The sequence below is a fragment of the Bradysia coprophila genome, unplaced genomic scaffold, assembly GCF_014529535.1.
Source record: "Bradysia coprophila strain Holo2 unplaced genomic scaffold, BU_Bcop_v1 contig_297, whole genome shotgun sequence".
In the NCBI taxonomy this organism is placed as follows: Eukaryota; Metazoa; Arthropoda; class Insecta; order Diptera; family Sciaridae; genus Bradysia; species Bradysia coprophila.
The window spans coordinates 4,795,832-4,813,661 of record NW_023503555.1 but is presented as its reverse complement, the minus strand read 5'-3'; the positions used below and the strand labels follow the sequence as shown (position 1 = coordinate 4,813,661).

At 37.4% G+C, this 17,830-nt stretch overlaps 2 protein-coding genes and 1 long non-coding RNA gene across 3 annotated transcripts; 1 reads left to right on the top strand and 2 right to left on the bottom strand.

The window, feature by feature from the left end:
• Positions 1-395: 395 nt before the first annotated feature.
• Positions 396-3,394, bottom strand: LOC119079164. The gene is made up of 5 exons (XM_037186980.1): positions 2,894-3,394; positions 1,738-2,277; positions 1,571-1,660; positions 1,184-1,308; positions 396-1,120 (listed from the first exon to the last, which is right to left on the bottom strand). The coding sequence occupies exons 1-5, from the start codon at positions 3,359-3,361 to the stop codon at positions 445-447; spliced, it is 1,899 nt and encodes a 632-aa protein (XP_037042875.1). The 5' UTR covers positions 3,362-3,394; the 3' UTR covers positions 396-444.
• Positions 3,395-6,603: 3,209 nt separating this feature from the next.
• On the bottom strand, positions 6,604-10,445 carry LOC119079166. Its single transcript, XM_037186981.1, has 5 exons — positions 9,954-10,445; positions 7,947-8,486; positions 7,780-7,869; positions 7,393-7,517; positions 6,604-7,329 (listed from the first exon to the last, which is right to left on the bottom strand). The coding sequence occupies exons 1-5, from the start codon at positions 10,419-10,421 to the stop codon at positions 6,654-6,656; spliced, it is 1,899 nt and encodes a 632-aa protein (XP_037042876.1). The 5' UTR covers positions 10,422-10,445; the 3' UTR covers positions 6,604-6,653.
• Positions 10,446-14,680: 4,235 nt separating this feature from the next.
• On the top strand, positions 14,681-16,410 carry LOC119079169. Its single transcript, XR_005088124.1, has 3 exons — positions 14,681-14,718; positions 15,929-16,172; positions 16,232-16,410. It is a non-coding gene; the product is annotated as an uncharacterized LOC119079169 (long non-coding RNA).
• Positions 16,411-17,830: the final 1,420 nt, after the last annotated feature.

Below are 17,830 nucleotides of genomic sequence, written 5' to 3'. Positions count from 1 at the left end.
CACATTTTGAAGACCAGAAATTCGAACTATTACGTAATTGGCTTTGTGAACGTTTTTCGAATTGCCATGTCTCCTCTGCCCGAGAACAAAAGAAAATTCAATTTTTTAGACTAGAGTCCGAACTCCCTCCCCTTTCTTGTGCTGACAGAATTCATGGATGTCCTCTAACTCACTGCCGACTTAATTTACCTGAGGGGCACCTTTTTGGTCATTAGTAACATGACAATTGCAACCCATCCGACTGATTCTTGATCTTCGAAAACGGAATTATCAAAATAGTGAAAGGACACGTTCATATTTTTGTGCATTTGTCGTGCAGGAAAAAGATTCTTCCTGTTCGTTACAAACTCCACAACTCAGCTTACTTTATCTAACAGACCAGGTGAAGCGGCTGAAGTCAATCTTTATTTCATATTCCGCAAGATGCAACAAACCAATTTACAACTAAAAGTGTGGTACGACGTCGTAAGCTATTAACTGTGTAGTTACATAGTGACCAGAAAGGACGTAACCTTTAAAATTGTTGGTACTTTTGCCACTCTTGTACTGCAGACCCACACCAGCCAGTGCTCCCGAGTATCTCGATTCGGTCGAATGGACTTCAATAAATGGAATCGTAGTTTGTCCGATGTCTACAGCGTAATCACTTGGACGAAAATTGAAATACGAATTGGTGACAGAGACAATTTCATAAAGATGCGTCCTCCGGGGCTTGTGCAAAGGATCAAAAAGGAATTCATTTGATCCCTTAACATTAGAGTACCACTTGCTGTCCTCTAAATGTTCCAATACCCCGGTCGTATAATCAAAGGCAGTTCCACGAACTTCAATCGTTAAACGGTCGTTTTTCACACAAAACCGGATTCCAGTTAGCACAAGACCATTGGGAAGTTTAACTTCATCTAAATTCATCGACCGATTTTCATAAGTCAATTCGTAATAATCGACTGATTTCGTTACATTTGGAGCTGTAACAGAAAATGCAGGCGCAGACAGCCATCCGTCAACTATTCCTGAATCATCGCTTTTAAATGTGTCAGCAAATGGACGTAAAAAACTCTCTTTGATTTCAAACTGTATGACACCGTTGATTTTGTTCATCCTGACATCAGTTATGACTCTGCAAGTTTGATCGAGAGATTTTCTGAATCTTGAAAAGTGTTGTTGTAGCCTAGCTTCCTACCTGTTCTCTTGGATGTTGGACACAACGTCTCTTAAGCTAAAATGTCGTTCCGAAATGGTGGTATTTTCATCACAGAAACAGTAACAATTCGTACATCTATAGAGTCCACTCCACCATGACTTTGCCTAGATAAAGATGCAAAAGTGTACTGTTTTGCACACGTAAAAAATCCCACTTTCGTATCTAAGGTGGTCTTCTGCTTTTCTCTGTTTACTCTCATTTGCCATTTGAAATAGCACACGAAATGAGAGAAATCAGAGAAACGGATAGAGGAACAGAAGTAACAGATTCAGAAACGAAATTGAAATTTTTTACGTGGGCAAAACAAAGTGGCGCATCATCGGACTTAATTCTTTAGCCTCATACTCACATCTTGCTTCGACTTACATTTACGATTTTTTGACAAGGCTCATTATCATCTCCAGCAACCAATTCGCCATCAATTTTGATGCCATCATATCGACGAGTCGGATCATGCTATAGTTCAATGTTAAATGGAAGATGTGTCTCAATCACGTATGCACAAAACATCAATTTCAACGAAAGTTTCTTACGTCATTCAAACATAGATCCGCATCGGCAGTGGCAAAGGATGACCCGAAAAAACTAGTGTCGACGTCGCTACAATCTCTAATAACACCGTTGCAACGAAGGTTGTTACCTTCGTTCGTACCACAAAGGGATTGAGGGTGGCACTGAAAGTGTTTCGTGTATTTGTAATCAGAACACTGAGACGAACAACTACTGTCTGGATTCAAATTCGCCTCATTATCAATTAATCCTTGAAGAAAATTTGTCACAGTCGTGTAGTTCATAGGCTTATCACTGCACGTGTTACAATCCAATATATCCTTCGGTGCTAATGTTAGGTACTTTTTGGCTGTAATTCGTAGCGACGTATATATCGCACGGAATTCCTCAGATATCTGCAATGCTAGTGATTTAAAGTCAGCATCGTCAGTGAATTTTATGTAGGCCGTCATGTAAAGTTGTTGGAATCGTAAGTAGTTCCTCAAGTACGTAACTTGTATGTAGAAGTAGTGCCGTAGGAGCATTTGTTGAGAGGAGAATTTCTCAGTCCAACACGAAAATTTCTAAAGGAAAAAATCAACGTTAAATTGACAAGGTTCGGTACAGCGGTCAGGAATCTGTTGACTCAACGGACTCGAAGAACAAGAACAGAATTTAAATAAGAGGCCTCCACGACGCAATAGTCCAAAATTCTCATATAAATTCGGTTTTTTTTATGTTGGCACCCACTGCATATGCGTTACGGCAACGCACTCCAAGAACAGGCATGAGAACATAAGAGGCCTCCACGACGCAGTCGTCTAAAATTCTCATAAAAATTCATTTTTTTTATGTTGGTATGGGCCACTGCGTTACGGACGTTCCATACAAAATAGGAGGCCAAATGATCGTTAAAAAAATGGGTTCTTGTGTCTGTGCCTGTTGTTGGAGTGCGTTGGTTGACTTGAAACTGAATAACTGCTACGAGCTGCCCTGTTAACAAATGTACCCCATTTGATCTGATCTGAATTTACCTGAGATTCGGTCAGGCTTTACCTAAAGAATTGGCAGTAATACCTCAAACTGAAGCGACTGGTTACGATTATCAGATTTCACGTAAATTCAGGTCAGATTAAATCAGATATAGGTCAGACCTGACCAATTCCGAGTGTTGTTTAACTAAAATTGATTAATCACTACCGACGGTAACGAACGTTCCAGAGCAGCCTGCCAAAATTCATCGTTTGCTGTGATATCATAGAGCATCGTTGTATCATTTCTTATTCGTCTAGTTGCATTGTAGAAGTCACCTACGTCCTTTATTGCCTCAGGATCAATACCTTGATACGAGATCTTATGCTTCAACGTGAACAAGTCGAGCGTTAGTTGCATTAACTGGTTGCCGTACGGATGAACAAAGAAAATGTGTATCCAAGACATCATGTCACTCAATTGATCATTGCGAATGCTATCGAAAAGTTCCTTTACAGCATCCAGAACATTTGGCGCCCGGTTTTCGACCAAAGTCCACAATTGTTCGGTCACTTCAAAATGATCCGAAACTAATTTATCGACTCGAGTTGGTGGTTGTCGTAAAACTTCACAGTAGATTACCGAGGCAAAATTGATTATTAAAATGGCACAAAATACGTTGCGAGACTTAAGCATCCTCGATCAAAGCGAACTGTTGATGTCACACTACCGAACGACTATTTTGTAATGTGAGCACTAAGTTTGAACATAAAAATCATTTGTTGCTGATGATAACATGCTGAAGAGGTCAAACATAGATATAGTATTCGCGTCAGCTTGTTAACTATGCATCATAACAATTCTACTCTGCATGCTGTATATTGTAAACATGATTTCGAACGCATCGAAGTACATAAAGGCGCTTTTGCAGGCGCGGACTAGTCCTATGGACATTTGGGAGATGCCTGAATGATTTTTTGAGGTATGATTTTTACAGATTTTCTTCATGCTCTCCAAGAGCTTTTTCGTGCCAGTTCTGCTCTGCTAATACAAAAAAATTACTTGTAACCCATTCGCTTGGAACCACTTAAAAAGAATTTTATTTTCAGTTTTAAGCGTTGTGATAAATTATTAGCGCTCTTCTTGTTATTATTTGAAAAAAAAATCTAGGAATACACTTATCCCAATCATTCCCAGCTCTAGAACTCAGGCGTTTAAAGAGTTTTTAGATTTCTTTCTGGATATTTTGCGTTCAGGTGAGATTATTGAGACCATAGTAGGTTGGTTCCTAGGAATACACTTATCCCAGTCATTCCCAGCTCTAGAACTCAGATGTATAAAGACATTTTAGATTTATTTCTGGCTATTTTGCGTTCAGGTGAGATTATTGAGACCATAGTAGGTTGGTTCCTAGGAATACACTTATCCCAGTCATTCCCAGCTCTAGAACTCAGACGTATAAAGAGATTTTAGATTTATTTCTGGCTATTTTGCGTTCAGGTGAGATTATTGAGACCATAGTAGGCTGGTTCCTAGGAATACACTTATCCCAATCAATCCCAGCTCTAGAACTCAGGCGTATAAAGAGATTTTAGATTTATTTCTGGCTATTTTGCGTTCAGGTGAGATTATTGAGACCATAGTAGGTTGGTTCCTAGGAATACACTTATCCCAGTCATTCCCAGCTCTAGAACTCAGACGTATAAAGAGATTTTAGATTTATTTCTGGCTATTTTGCGTTCAGGTGAGATTATTGAGACCATTGTAGGTTGGTTCCTAGGAATGCACTTATCCCAGTCATTCCCAGCTCTAGAACTCAGACGTATAAAGAGATTTTAGATTTATTTCTGGCTATTTTGCGTTCAGGTGAGATTATTGGGACCATTGTAGGTTGGTATTGTAAACAGGTATGAGCGCCGCCGAAAATAAGCCGTCGATTAAGCCGCCGCCGGCCATTTTTGAGCAAGCCGCGCCGCAGTTGAGCCGGTGCCAAAAACACGGCTCAAGCCGGCTTGAAACGGCTGGAAAATGAAATAAAGATTTCGAAAGGTGAATGGGTGAAATAATTTTGAAAACGGAGATTCCTGCTGATCCTAAGCAGCTCAAGTACTTTTTGATTTTTTTTTACAAAATTAAGAAAATTTTGAAAATTTTCTTGAATTTTCATGAATTTTCCAGAATGGTATATTACGTCCTCGCTTCTAAGTTTGTTGTTTTGGCAAGTATGACCTTTGCGGAACGAGCCGAAGGCGCACAATCAGTTAATTCACAAATTTAAGAAAACTTTATCGATCTTTGCGAATTTTCTCGATTTTTTTTCATTTCAATTTTTACTTGATTTTCGTGAGCTTTCGATTTCTTATCGAAAACCATTTTCTTAATGAGTTAATTGAGTGTACCGGAGCATGATTTTCCATTTAGTTCAAGTTTTGAGGCAATAAAACTTGACGTGTTAGTGAACCTTAGACTTAGAGACTTGCTTGTAACAAGACCAGTTCCACTTGCACTTTGAACAACCTAATTTTCGCTTTCCGTACAATTTCATTTTCATGCTTACTAGTTCATTTTCCATGAATTTATCTAAACGTTTTTATTTTGAAAAAAAGTTAAAAGGAACCTCCAGCCGAGCCGTTTTAAGCCGGCTCAAGCCGACTTTTTCGCCGCCGCCGAGAAATTTTTTCGGCTAGCCGCCGCCGAGGTTTCTCCGTCGGCGCTCATGCCTGATTGTAAATACCTTTTATTTGACGTAACACTTACAAGTGTAACGTTTGAATGTCCGGAGATATCTTCGAAAAACCGTAAAGCACTTATTGGGCCACAGCTCGGGAGGGGTCGATCCAAAATCACTCATCTTCGAACTTAGCCTGTCTTTTGACATTACCAAACGGGAAAAAAAGAATTTTCAAAATCGGATGCGTTTTACTCAAGTTATCGTGCTGACAGACAGACGGACAGACGGACATTTTTTTTCACTGATTTGGCATCTCTAGACAACCACAATAGGTTTCCCCTTACTCAGGGTGTCCAATTCGACGTGTTACAAACGTATGCGTAAACCTATAAGACCCCAGTACTTCGTACGGGTCTAAAAATACTTTCTTAATAACATTTTGAGTAGCACCAGTTATTGGTGGGTCAGCTCTAATAGAATGGTCTATGCAGTTCGGATCATAGCGAATGAGGTGTCGTTGTAAAGGTAAGACGTGAGGCTATCAAGTGGTGAATGTGGCATCAAAATATATTGACTTTCACAAGTCAAAAACTTTCAGTAGGGTTGGCAATATTTTCAAATTGACTTTTCTCAAAAAAGTACCGTTAACTTTTTTTGCTAATAATTGATATAAACTCGACGCATGGTCCTTAATAATTATCCATAAAAAAATTTCGTATGCAACGACTTTTTTATTTAGACCTTTTTCAAGCTCACCGTGAGTATACACAGAGTACTTTTTTGGTAAGTGGAAATCAAGCCTAATATGATCCTACAAGCATAAATCAGTCGTTTTTAAGACTTAGATAACTTGACATGCAGTGATCGTCACATTTTGAAGACCAGAAATTCGAACTATTACGTAATTGGCTTTGTGAACGTTTTTCGAATTGCCATGTCTCCTCTGCCCGAGAACAAAAGAAAATTCAATTTTTTAGACTAGAGTCCGAACTCCCTCCCCTTTCTTGTGCTGACAGAATTCATGGATGTCCTCTAACTCACTGCCGACTTAATTTACCTGAGGGGCACCTTTTTGGTCATTAGTAACATGACAATTGCAACCCATCCGACTGATTCTTGATCTTCGAAAACGGAATTATCAAAATAGTGAAAGGACACGTTCATATTTTTGTGCATTTGTCGTGCAGGAAAAAGATTCTTCCTGTTCGTTACAAACTCCACAACTCAGCTTACTTTATCTAACAGACCAGCTTCAGTGAAGCGGCTGAAGTCAATCTTTATTTCATATTCCGCAAGATGCAACAAACCAATTTACAACTAAAAGTGTGGTACGACGTCGTAAGCTATTAACTGTGTAGTTACATAGTGACCAGAAAGGACGTAACCTTTAAAATTGTTGGTACTTTTGCCACTCTTGTACTGCAGACCCACACCAGCCAGTGCTCCCGAGTATCTCGATTCGGTCGAATGGACTTCAATAAATGGAATCGTAGTTTGTCCGATGTCTACAGCGTAATCACTTGGACGAAAATTGAAATACGAATTGGTGACAGAGACAATTTCATAAAGATGCGTCCTCCGGGGCTTGTGCAAAGGATCAAAAAGGAATTCATTTGATCCCTTAACATTAGAGTACCACTTGCTGTCCTCTAAATGTTCCAATACCCCGGTCGTATAATCAAAGGCAGTTCCACGAACTTCAATCGTTAAACGGTCGTTTTTCACACAAAACCGGATTCCAGTTAGCACAAGACCATTGGGAAGTTTAACTTCATCTAAATTCATCGACCGATTTTCATAAGTCAATTCGTAATAATCGACTGATTTCGTTACATTTGGAGCTGTAACAGAAAATGCAGGCGCAGACAGCCATCCGTCAACTATTCCTGAATCATCGCTTTTAAATGTGTCAGCAAATGGACGTAAAAAACTCTCTTTGATTTCAAACTGTATGACACCGTTGATTTTGTTCATCCTGACATCAGTTATGACTCTGCAAGTTTGATCGAGAGATTTTCTGAATCTTGAAAAGTGTTGTTGTAGCCTAGCTTCCTACCTGTTCTCTTGGATGTTGGACACAACGTCTCTTAAGCTAAAATGTCGTTCCGAAATGGTGGTATTTTCATCACAGAAACAGTAACAATTCGTACATCTATAGAGTCCACTCCACCATGACTTTGCCTAGATAAAGATGCAAAAGTGTACTGTTTTGCACACGTAAAAAATCCCACTTTCGTATCTAAGGTGGTCTTCTGCTTTTCTCTGTTTACTCTCATTTGCCATTTGAAATAGCACACGAAATGAGAGAAATCAGAGAAACGGATAGAGGAACAGAAGTAACAGATTCAGAAACGAAATTGAAATTTTTTACGCGGGCAAAACAAAGTGGCGCATCATCGGACTTAATTCTTTAGCCTCATACTCACATCTTGCTTCGACTTACATTTACGATTTTTTGACAAGGCTCATTATCATCTCCAGCAACCAATTCGCCATCAATTTTGATGCCATCATATCGACGAGTCGGATCATGCTATAGTTCAATGTTAAATGGAAGATGTGTCTCAATCACGTATGCACAAAACATCAATTTCAACGAAAGTTTCTTACGTCATTCAAACATAGATCCGCATCGGCAGTGGCAAAGGATGACCCGAAAAAACTAGTGTCGACGTCGCTACAATCTCTAATAACACCGTTGCAACGAAGGTTGTTACCTTCGTTCGTACCACAAAGGGATTGAGGGTGGCACTGAAAGTGTTTCGTGTATTTGTAATCAGAACACTGAGACGAACAACTACTGTCTGGATTCAAATTCGCCTCATTATCAATTAATCCTTGAAGAAAATTTGTCACAGTCGTGTAGTTCATAGGCTTATCACTGCACGTGTTACAATCCAATATATCCTTCGGTGCTAATGTTAGGTACTTTTTGGCTGTAATTCGTAGCGACGTATATATCGCACGGAATTCCTCAGATATCTGCAATGCTAGTGATTTAAAGTCAGCATCGTCAGTGAATTTTATGTAGGCCGTCATGTAAAGTTGTTGGAATCGTAAGTAGTTCCTCAAGTACGTAACTTGTATGTAAAAGTAGTGCCGTAGGAGCATTTGTTGAGAGGCAAATTTCTCAGTCCAACACGAAAATTTCTAAAGGAAAAAATCAACGTTAAATTGACAAGGTTCGGTACAGCGGTCAGGAATCTGTTGACTCAACGCACTCGAAGAACGAGAACAGAATTTAAATAAGAGGCCTCCACGACGCAATAGTCCAAAATTCTCATATAAATTCGGTTTTTTAGGTTTACGCATACGTTTGTAACACGTCGAATTGGACTCCCTGAGTAAGGGGAAACCTATTGTGGTTGTCTAGAGATGCCAAATCCGCGAAAAAAAAAATGTCCGTCTGTACGTCTGTCCGTCTGTCTGTCTGCACGATAACTTGAGTAAAACGAATCCGATTTTGAAAATTCTTTTTTTTTTTCCCGTTTGGTAATGTCAAAAGACAGGCTAAGTTCGAAGATGAGTGATTTTGGATCGACCCCTCCCGAGCTGTGGCCCAATAAGTGCTTTACGGTTTTTCAAAGATATCTCCGGACATTTAAACGTTAAACTTGTAAGTGATACGTCAAATAAAAGGTATTTACAATACCGATCGACAAAAAAAAAAGTTTATGGAAATCGGATGACCGAGTCGTGAGTTAGACCCCTTGGTGTGGAACAGGCACAGGGCGGCAAGCAGTTTTTGCTTGTAGGTCGGCTACATTTGAACATATTTCGTTCGTTTTAGCTTTATTAGATAGGTATTGACCGTACCAATCAGGGAAAAAAAAGTTTATGAAATTATGTTCTCCGGAGCGTGAGCTAGGTCTCTTGGAGTGAGCTCTTATCTGGCTACTCGGCCGTACAGTGAACGTGGAGTATTTTGTCAATATCTCGAGTAAATTTTGACCGAATTTCATGAATTTTTTTTTGTTTGAAAGGTATTAACGAATGTAAAGCGTCGGTACTATTTCCGGTCTCCTAACAAAATGGCTGCCGGCGGCCATATTGTATTCTATTAAAAGTGATATAAAGTGGGAAAAATGATGCTTAGAGAGTTTCTGTTAACATGGAAATAATGTGTTAAGTGTGAGGGGTTTCAGGGATTCCATATATGGACATCTATATATACCTATATACAGCTATATTGAGCTATGAAGAGTTTCACATTAAAGGCTTTTGATACGAATAGGTGTTTCGTACGGGTCGGCGTTAGCTATGTTTTTATGTTGGTATGGGCCACTGCGTTACGGACGTTCCATACAAAATAGGAGGCCAAATGATCGTTAAAAAAATGTGTTCTTGTGCCTGTGCCTGTTGTTGGAGTGCGTTGGTTGACTTGAAACTGAATAACTGCTACGAGCTGCCCTGTTAACAAATGTACCCCATTTGATCTGATCTGAATTTACCTGAGATTCGGTCAGGCTTTACCTAAAGAATTGGCAGTAATACCTCAAACTGAAGCGACTGGTTACGATTATCAGATTTCACGTAAATTCAGGTCAGATTAAATCAGATATAGGTCAGACCTGACCAATTCCGAGTGTTGTTTAACTAAAATTGATTAATCACTACCGACGGTAACGAACGTTCCAGAGCAGCCTGCCAAAATTCATCGTTTGCTGTGATATCATAGAGCATCGTTGTATCATTTCTTATTCGTCTAGTTGCATTGTAGAAGTCACCTACGTCCTTTATTGCCTCAGGATCAATACCTTGATACGAGATCTTATGCTTCAACGAGAACAAGTCGAGCGTTAGTTGCATTAACTGGTTGCCGTGCGGATGAACATAGAAAATGTGTCTCCAAGACATCATGTCACTCAATTGATCATTGCGAATGCTATCGAAAAGTTCCTTTACAGCATCCAGAACATTTGGCGCCCGGTTTTCGACCAAAGTCCACAATTGTTCGGTCACTTCAAAATGATCCGAAACTAATTTATCGACTCGAGTTGGTGGTTGTCGTAAAACTTCACAGTAGATTACCGAGGCAAAATTGATTATTAAAATGACACAAAATACGTTGCGAGACTTAAGCATCCTCGATCAAAGCGAACTGTTGATGTCACACTACCGAACGACTATTTTGTAATGTGAGCACTAAGTTTGAACATAAAAATCATTTGTTGCTGATGATAACATGCTGAAGAGGTCAAACATAGATATAGTATTCGCGTCAGCTTGTTAAACTATGCATCATAACAATTCTACTCTGCATGCTGTATATTGTAAACATGATTTCGAACGCATCGAAGTACATAAAGGCGCTTTTGCAGGCGCGGACTAGTCCTATGGACATTTGGGAGATGCCTGAATGATTTTTTGAGGTATGATTTTTACAGATTTTCTTCATGCTCTTCAAGAGCTTTTTCGTGCCAGTTCTGCTCTGCTAATACAAAAAAATTACTTGTATTAAGGTAGTGAAAGTGTCAAGTACATGTAAATTACAGCGTAGTCAATCAAAATGTAAAATAGTGTTTGTAGAATACAAAGAAATAATGTGTTGACACAGAGCGCTGAGAGTTTGTTTGCTAGAGAGAGTGTTGGCCCCGCACTTTTGATTTTGTTTTCATGTATTTATTCAAAACAGTGGTCAAGATTGGCTGATTTGACGTAAATCTTTAAGCAAGCTTAGAGTTTGTGCAGTGAGCGCAAGTCTTTAAAAATGACAATTTATTTAAGAAGATAGTCACCAAACTTGATTAAGGTCAGCTACGAAAATCGAATCGGTGCCATATTTTGCTCTCCCTTGAAATTCATTGTGTTCATTCTATTAAGTCAACTGCTCCCATCTGGGTCCCTAATGACTGGTGTCTTTAGATCGAAATCACACTAGCAATTTTGCGTTTATGGGATCGACAATTATACTGCGTCTTCCATTGTAATCCCATATTCACCACAATGGAAAATGCAGCACGATTGTCGATCCCATCAACGAAGCAGTGTACGTTTTCGGTATTGTGTCGTGACAAAACGTTCAAATTTATGTAAACTTGATTCTCCAATTCCGTACTTTTTGTGGTAGAACACAAGTTTACACAAGTTCACAAGCTTAAAACACACGAGATAATTTGAGAGAATTTGAGTTTTCTGTTTGTCGACAATGATCTATTGCGATTTTGGATTTTCCTAACTTCATTTGTTCCACCATTTTCGTCATGGACGAAAACATGTTTTTGATGGCTCGTGTGTTTTCAGCTTTAAGATGAAAACCTTTGTTCTACAACTCTTATGTAAGGGCGCGGGGCCCTCCATAATGGACAAAATTTTTAATCAAACCTTAAACTATCTTTTAACTAAACCGGATGACATTCTCAGATGTATTTTTCACGTCAAATTTAATATTCGAAACAAAAACTCCTGTCTATTATACATTCAACGTAAATATTTCCAAGTAGAATACAAAGCTTTCAGCGGCTTTCAGTTTGTTTTTACAAAACGTCTTAACATTTAATAATGTTACCCTGTCACTTTTTCAAGTTCAGTTGAATCTGTACGAACGCATACACAACATGTATGACAAAAAGAGTTTGTCGACAAATATTTTCGTTTGACTAACAAAAGAAGAGAATTATGCAAACACAGTAAATGTCTTCGCTTTTCCTTTTAATACGAAAAGGAAACCCAATTGAATCACTAATTTTCAAACAAGTGTGTATTTATGTATGTATAACGCACTGCGTTAAGCATGTGATGAGCTCTCTCTCTCTCTCTCTCTACTGTAATGTCAAAATATTAATAAGTTGGTACCCCTGTTTCAGTATCTAAGAGTAGTAAATTTACACACTGACATATCCGTTGTAGCAGTTGCTACACATATCATATGGCTGAGGATGTGTATTTGCATCATTTGCATGAAAATGATGAATCTTTTGACTGAAATTGTATTAATTTGTGATTTTGACATTCCTAACATAAAATCTTGTTTCTAACCTCTCTAGCAATCAAACTAGGAAAATTAGGTTGATAAAACTGTACAGCGTATGCTGTCATAGAAAATATTACAGTGTAATAATTACACTTTTAAAAATAAATTAAATGAAGTATCAGCCATGTCCTTTTTTGTGTTGAAAATATTATATCTCTTGTCACCATTTCGGTGTTAGAAAGTAAATAATTTGTGATTGTGGTGATGTCTTTTTTTGTGTTTTGCTCAGTTATTTTGGTTTGCTAGATAGGGTGCTGTGCTAACCCGTTAGTAAATGGGGATCTTTCATCTAGTGCACAAAACAGACACATTTGCTAACTAGTTAGCAAAATAGCTATTCTTTCTGTGTTTTAAATGTAAATAGTAGGAAAATATTGTTCAAAACGATGGAATCGGAAAACAGAAACGAAGCGTGAAACGTTTATTATAGTTTGCTATTTCATGAAGAGGAAATATGATTGCGAATATTGTGCGAAGCATATGCTTCATTCGTATCTAAAAAAAATATTTTCATTCAACTGGAACAGCGTAAATGTTTGTTAACAAAATCCAATCTATTCTTCTATTTACAGGTAAAATACCTAGTTCCGAGTCACGTTTAAAACGAACAACATTTGAAATAACGAATCGTTCACATTTCCCCCTCCCCCCTATAATTTCATCATAAAAGGTGATGTGTTTTGTCATTTAACACAATTTCTTTTTCCTAACTAGTGTTGAAATATCGCGACCTCGTCGAGGATTTCCAACGACTATTAGGAAAAACTTATGCTGATAGGCTTTTTTAGAGAATTCGATAAAAAATCTTTTACGCATGCGCTAGTAAAATTAACTACTGAGTTCTAATTAAGAGTGAAGCAAATGTACATCACAGCGAACCTCATCTTTGAAAGTGTACATACAGTTGAATGCAATACAATAGCAAATAATCGTAAAAACTGTAAATTTACCCTTTCTTGCTAAAATTCAACACTATTCCGCAATAGTTCAAAGTAACTTCCCAGTGGCATGATGGACATACAGTATTTTTCCTTTTATAGGTGCGATTTAAGTTAAGTCTTTCATTCAATAAAACACATTGAACCCCTCCCTGTTCAGTTGGCAATTTCATTTTTATAACGACAGCAATCTTGAGTGTTTTCTCTTTAACCAAATTGTCTGTTGAGACTGAATGTTGATACTGCAGGTTATAAGCCTTCTAATCTGTGCAAAATACTACGACTTTTGAAATGGATAAAATTCACATATAAAAAGGAATTTATATAAACCACAGAGTGGACGTATCCTCACCTTTCCATGCAAGTCTTTGATGGCATATGAATGAAGATTTTTCTCTGATTTTTGATACCTGCGATACGTTCGATAGTGCGTCCAACGTAGGTGAGTTACAACTAATCATTGAAGGTGATGCAAATATCATGATCAAGAGTTGCCAAAAAGCCACATGCTTGAAGTGCGTTGGGTGCATCCGAGGGGTGGATAAACGTAAATTTTGTTCGAACCTTGTTTTTTTTTTAAAACAAATGTTTTCTTGTTTTTTTATGTTTTTTCTTGTTTTTTTCTGTTTTTTAACAAAAATTAAACAAAAAAACATTCACTTTCTTTGGTTTTATTTCGGGTTTTTTGTTTTTTTTTTAGTTTTATTGTTTTCTTAATTTTTTTTTGGTTTTAAACCAAAAAAATGATGGCTCTTGGTTGTTTTTTTTTTGGTTTTTTGTGTTGTTTTTCTATTTTTCTTATTTTTTTGATTAGTTTTTTAGTTTTTTGACCGTTTTTGTTGTTTATTTTAGTTTTTTCTGTTTTTTGTTTTTAAAAAGTTTTTGTTTTTGTTTTCGATGGCTTCGAACCTTGTTTTTTTAGTTTATCCACCCCTCGGGTGCATCCGAAACTTGGAGTCCGTGTGGTTCTTACACTTTACGTTTCAACACCGAAAGCAAAGCGAATGTGATAGCTCCAAGCACTATACCTTACAAGCCACACATTTGATTGTTAATGCTTGGAACTAGAGTATGGACCTGTTCATAATATTATTAACCACAGCAGAGTAAAATATACCAGGAAATTCGGGAGGTTGTTACGCGCTTCTATGTGTAGCTACAGTGTTACAGAGGAAGCTTGAAAATTAGTTTCATTAGCAATATTTGGTTTCTTATAAAAAGTCGTTCCGGGTTAGGAGGTTGAAAATCTCGCTAAAATAGAAAATTTAAAATGCCACATCCTGATCTGTTTATATATTGAAATTGTTCATGTCAGCGAAAACGCACTCAGAGAATGTCAATTTCAGCTATTTACTCGGGTGAAATAATAGGTCAATGATTATTACATGGATTGATAAATATGGTTCTGATGAAAATAGTTTATTAACTTAGCGGTTTGATGCCGGGCAGCTGCATTATAAATACGTCTGAGGTTAGTAAATTATCCAGTTAACGTAAGTTTAAACAACGACGAAACGCATTTAGTTATTTACATCAAAATTCAATTCTCTTTCTCTTTGATATAGAAGCAGTTGTGTTGTTAGTATTCCCAACAATTGAAATTGATTGGGTAGTTGGCAAATCGAAAATCAAATTATTCTAATTAAATATTAACAATTTGTTATCAATTGAAGTGTTATCTTGTGTTTCTATCAAATTTGTTACCATTAAATTGGGGTAATTTACGTTCTACTTTCAATTGCTATATTTAACTGCAAAATTGTATCTAACCGTTCGGTTCCAGGTGCTATATCGAGGTTGAATTTAATTTTCTTGCTGTAATCCAATCAGGATTTTGATACTGTAAAATATACTTCTGCTATCCGTTATTTACGACCATTTTTTGGTGGATTGAATGTTAACCTGTCACATTCGGCAAGTATTAAATCTATTACTTCTTTTGAACGAAGAGCACATTGATACAAAATCTACTACTTCATTAGTTTGAACATAAATTTTGCTCTATATCAAGACCACATTATTCAAAGCTCATAGTTTATTTTTGTCGTAGTTCTCAATGAGTGGAAGTCGTGCAGATCGCCTTTTTATTAGATACGCACGGACACACCTCTACCGTAATAAGAAATTCCGATAGTGCATAGTCTGTGTATTTAAATGAAGAAACCAATGGTGGTATTCTCCTGATGAAATCTGATTGATGTGGTTTGATATGTGTACAGAAATAAATTACAAATATTGGTTCAGTCTGCTAAAAAACACATGAATCAAAAGAATAATCAGAGTCGGTGATTATGCTGATGATATGACGTCTGTCTGTGAAAGGTTAATGTCAGCGCACAGTGATCTAGCTACTTACAATGTGATTCAAAATGTCGCATTACTTTTTTCTAAGTCAGTCTTAATTTGTGGTTGGTGCTTCCTCAAATGGCTTTGGTGAATAGAAAGTTTAAAACTTCAAGAAAAGTTATAATTCCTGTGTGTAATTGACACACGTAAAAAGTGACACACGTAAAAAGTGACACTTTCGTATCCGTTTTCTTTATTTCTCTCAGTTGCCGTATAAAATAACGTACGAAATGATAGATGTGAGAGAAATCAGTGTATATAATAAGAGCAAAGATAGGATATTGGCCCGTACAAAGCACCCGTATCATTGAATATTATTTTTACTTCAAATATAGGCGACTTAACCATCTACCACCAAAATGCATAAATTATTCCGCGTGGTAGTTACGATCGTTGTGATTATTAGTTACGTTCCATTGGAAGCACTCGCTGATGGTGAACTACAAGAAATGGCCGATATTGTGAAAAATATGGATACCACCCGTCTCTGTGACCGTGATTGCAAACCAGTGGTACGGGTTTCTGGCACTCACCTGACTGTTTCTTACGAAACACAATTTACTTACGGTGAAGATACTGGTAAGCTTTTGAGAACACTTGCGAAGAAACGAATAGTGATTGCCAATTTACAAATTCAGACGCCCTGTGCAAATGCATGTACGATTACATGAAGGCTGCAGTAGGTGACGCTAAGTCAGACTGCAAGGTAACAAGTACTCAGCTTGCAATCGTGTTTAATGGAGAATACGATCCACATAAAACACCATTACCGTCGCTGACAACATTGGCGAGTGTGTTGTCACACTATGATAAGCCAGATCTTGGTGGCTATGAATGTACGAGGGAAATTTCCAAAATGGATAGTCGAATTTACATCAAACTCACATACAGTGGAAAAAAGTATAGATCGGCCTGTGACGGTATTCTGAAATACTTGAACCAAAGTTAGTATTGCGGTCTGGAAGATCGACAGATTTTGATGTGACGCACCACCCAATTACATTGATACATTACCTTTTCTCACAGATAAATTCTTGGGAGGTGCGGATAACAAGTGTACCGAGAATGCAGCATATTGGGAGGCTGTGCTGGATCTTTGGGCTGACGAATAGGATCCAGTTGTAAATTAGGATAATGTTTTATGCAATTCAAATACATACAGGCTTACATATGACTATGACGTTTGCGTACAATTACAAACTTTTGAAGTTTCAAAAATGGGTGTACCTCAGGATGTGCGTACTATTTCAATGTCGCCTTATCAGACTGTATCTTTGACTTCATTTAGTTTTTCCACAACGTTCATAAACTCCATGAGATGTGTAATGTGTATCAGTCTTCGACGACCCACTCTTTTTTAGCACATTTAATGTTTTTCGCGACAAAAAAAATGGAGAAAAATATCACAAATCTCTCTAGAGTTTCTTTAAGTACCTATTCGGAGCCCACATCAATTACAGTGAAAAATGTGGGTGAAGTTAGCACAACTCAAAATCGAATATTTTTATCAGTAAATAGTGACTGAAATAATGTAGAACTTAGAATTTTAAGTGAAATTATAAGAGAAATTGAATCAATGAAGTTAAATCTGAAATAAAATTTTGGTGCCACGACAGGGATCCGAACCCAGAATCTCCACCTTGCCAGGGTGTTGCTCTAACCAAAAATTTCGGACATGTTCAGGATCTCAAGAAAATTCTCAACATTTGACCGAAATGTTGTGTTGGTATACGTAACACGAATCTCAAGATCATCTCAACATTTGCCCGTAATGCTCGCCTATCACACAAAACTAAGTTTTCACTGATTTTGAAAATTCCCCTATTTTGGATTTTAGTACCTTCACTGAAGACTCACTAGAAATAGACGGATTTTGAAAATTCGGTTATTTTGACTTTAGTACCTTCACTGAAGACTCACTAGAAATTGACGGATTTGAAAAATTTGTCTATTTTGGATTTTAGTACCTGCACCAAGAAATAACTAAAAATATAGACTTTAAAAATTCCACTAAGGAATCACTAAAAATAGACTTATTTTAAAAATTCGATTGGATTTTAGTATACCTTCACTGAAGACTCACTAGAAATAGACGCAGTTTGGAAATTTTTCGCTGATATTTTTCATGTGGTATCTTCCTTGCTATTTCATTAAACTAGTCGCTAACTCTTTTTATGTTCTAATTTAACGGTTTGCACTTTATTTATGACAAACTCCAGTGTGACTCTAAAAGCCCA

What these genes read in the sequence shown, in the direction of transcription:
- LOC119079164 (XM_037186980.1), bottom strand. Translation starts at nt 3,361, where the DNA reads ATGCTTAAGTCTCGCAACGTATTTTGTGCCATTTTAATAATCAATTTT. An exon ending in TGGAACGTTCGTTACCGTCG is followed by an intron (nt 2,278 to 2,893) that starts GTAGTGATTAAT and finishes TTTTTCCTTTAG; the next exon opens with AAATTTTCGTGTTGGACTGA. An exon ending in CGGATCTATGTTTGAATGAC is followed by an intron (nt 1,661 to 1,737) that starts GTAAGAAACTTT and finishes ATTGAACTATAG; the next exon opens with CATGATCCGACTCGTCGATA.
- LOC119079166 (XM_037186981.1), bottom strand. Translation starts at nt 10,421, where the DNA reads ATGCTTAAGTCTCGCAACGTATTTTGTGTCATTTTAATAATCAATTTT. An exon ending in CTTGTCAAAAAATCGTAAAT is followed by an intron (nt 7,518 to 7,779) that starts GTAAGTCGAAGC and finishes ATCTTTATCTAG; the next exon opens with GCAAAGTCATGGTGGAGTGG. An exon ending in TCCAACATCCAAGAGAACAG is followed by an intron (nt 7,330 to 7,392) that starts GTAGGAAGCTAG and finishes TCAAACTTGCAG; the next exon opens with AGTCATAACTGATGTCAGGA.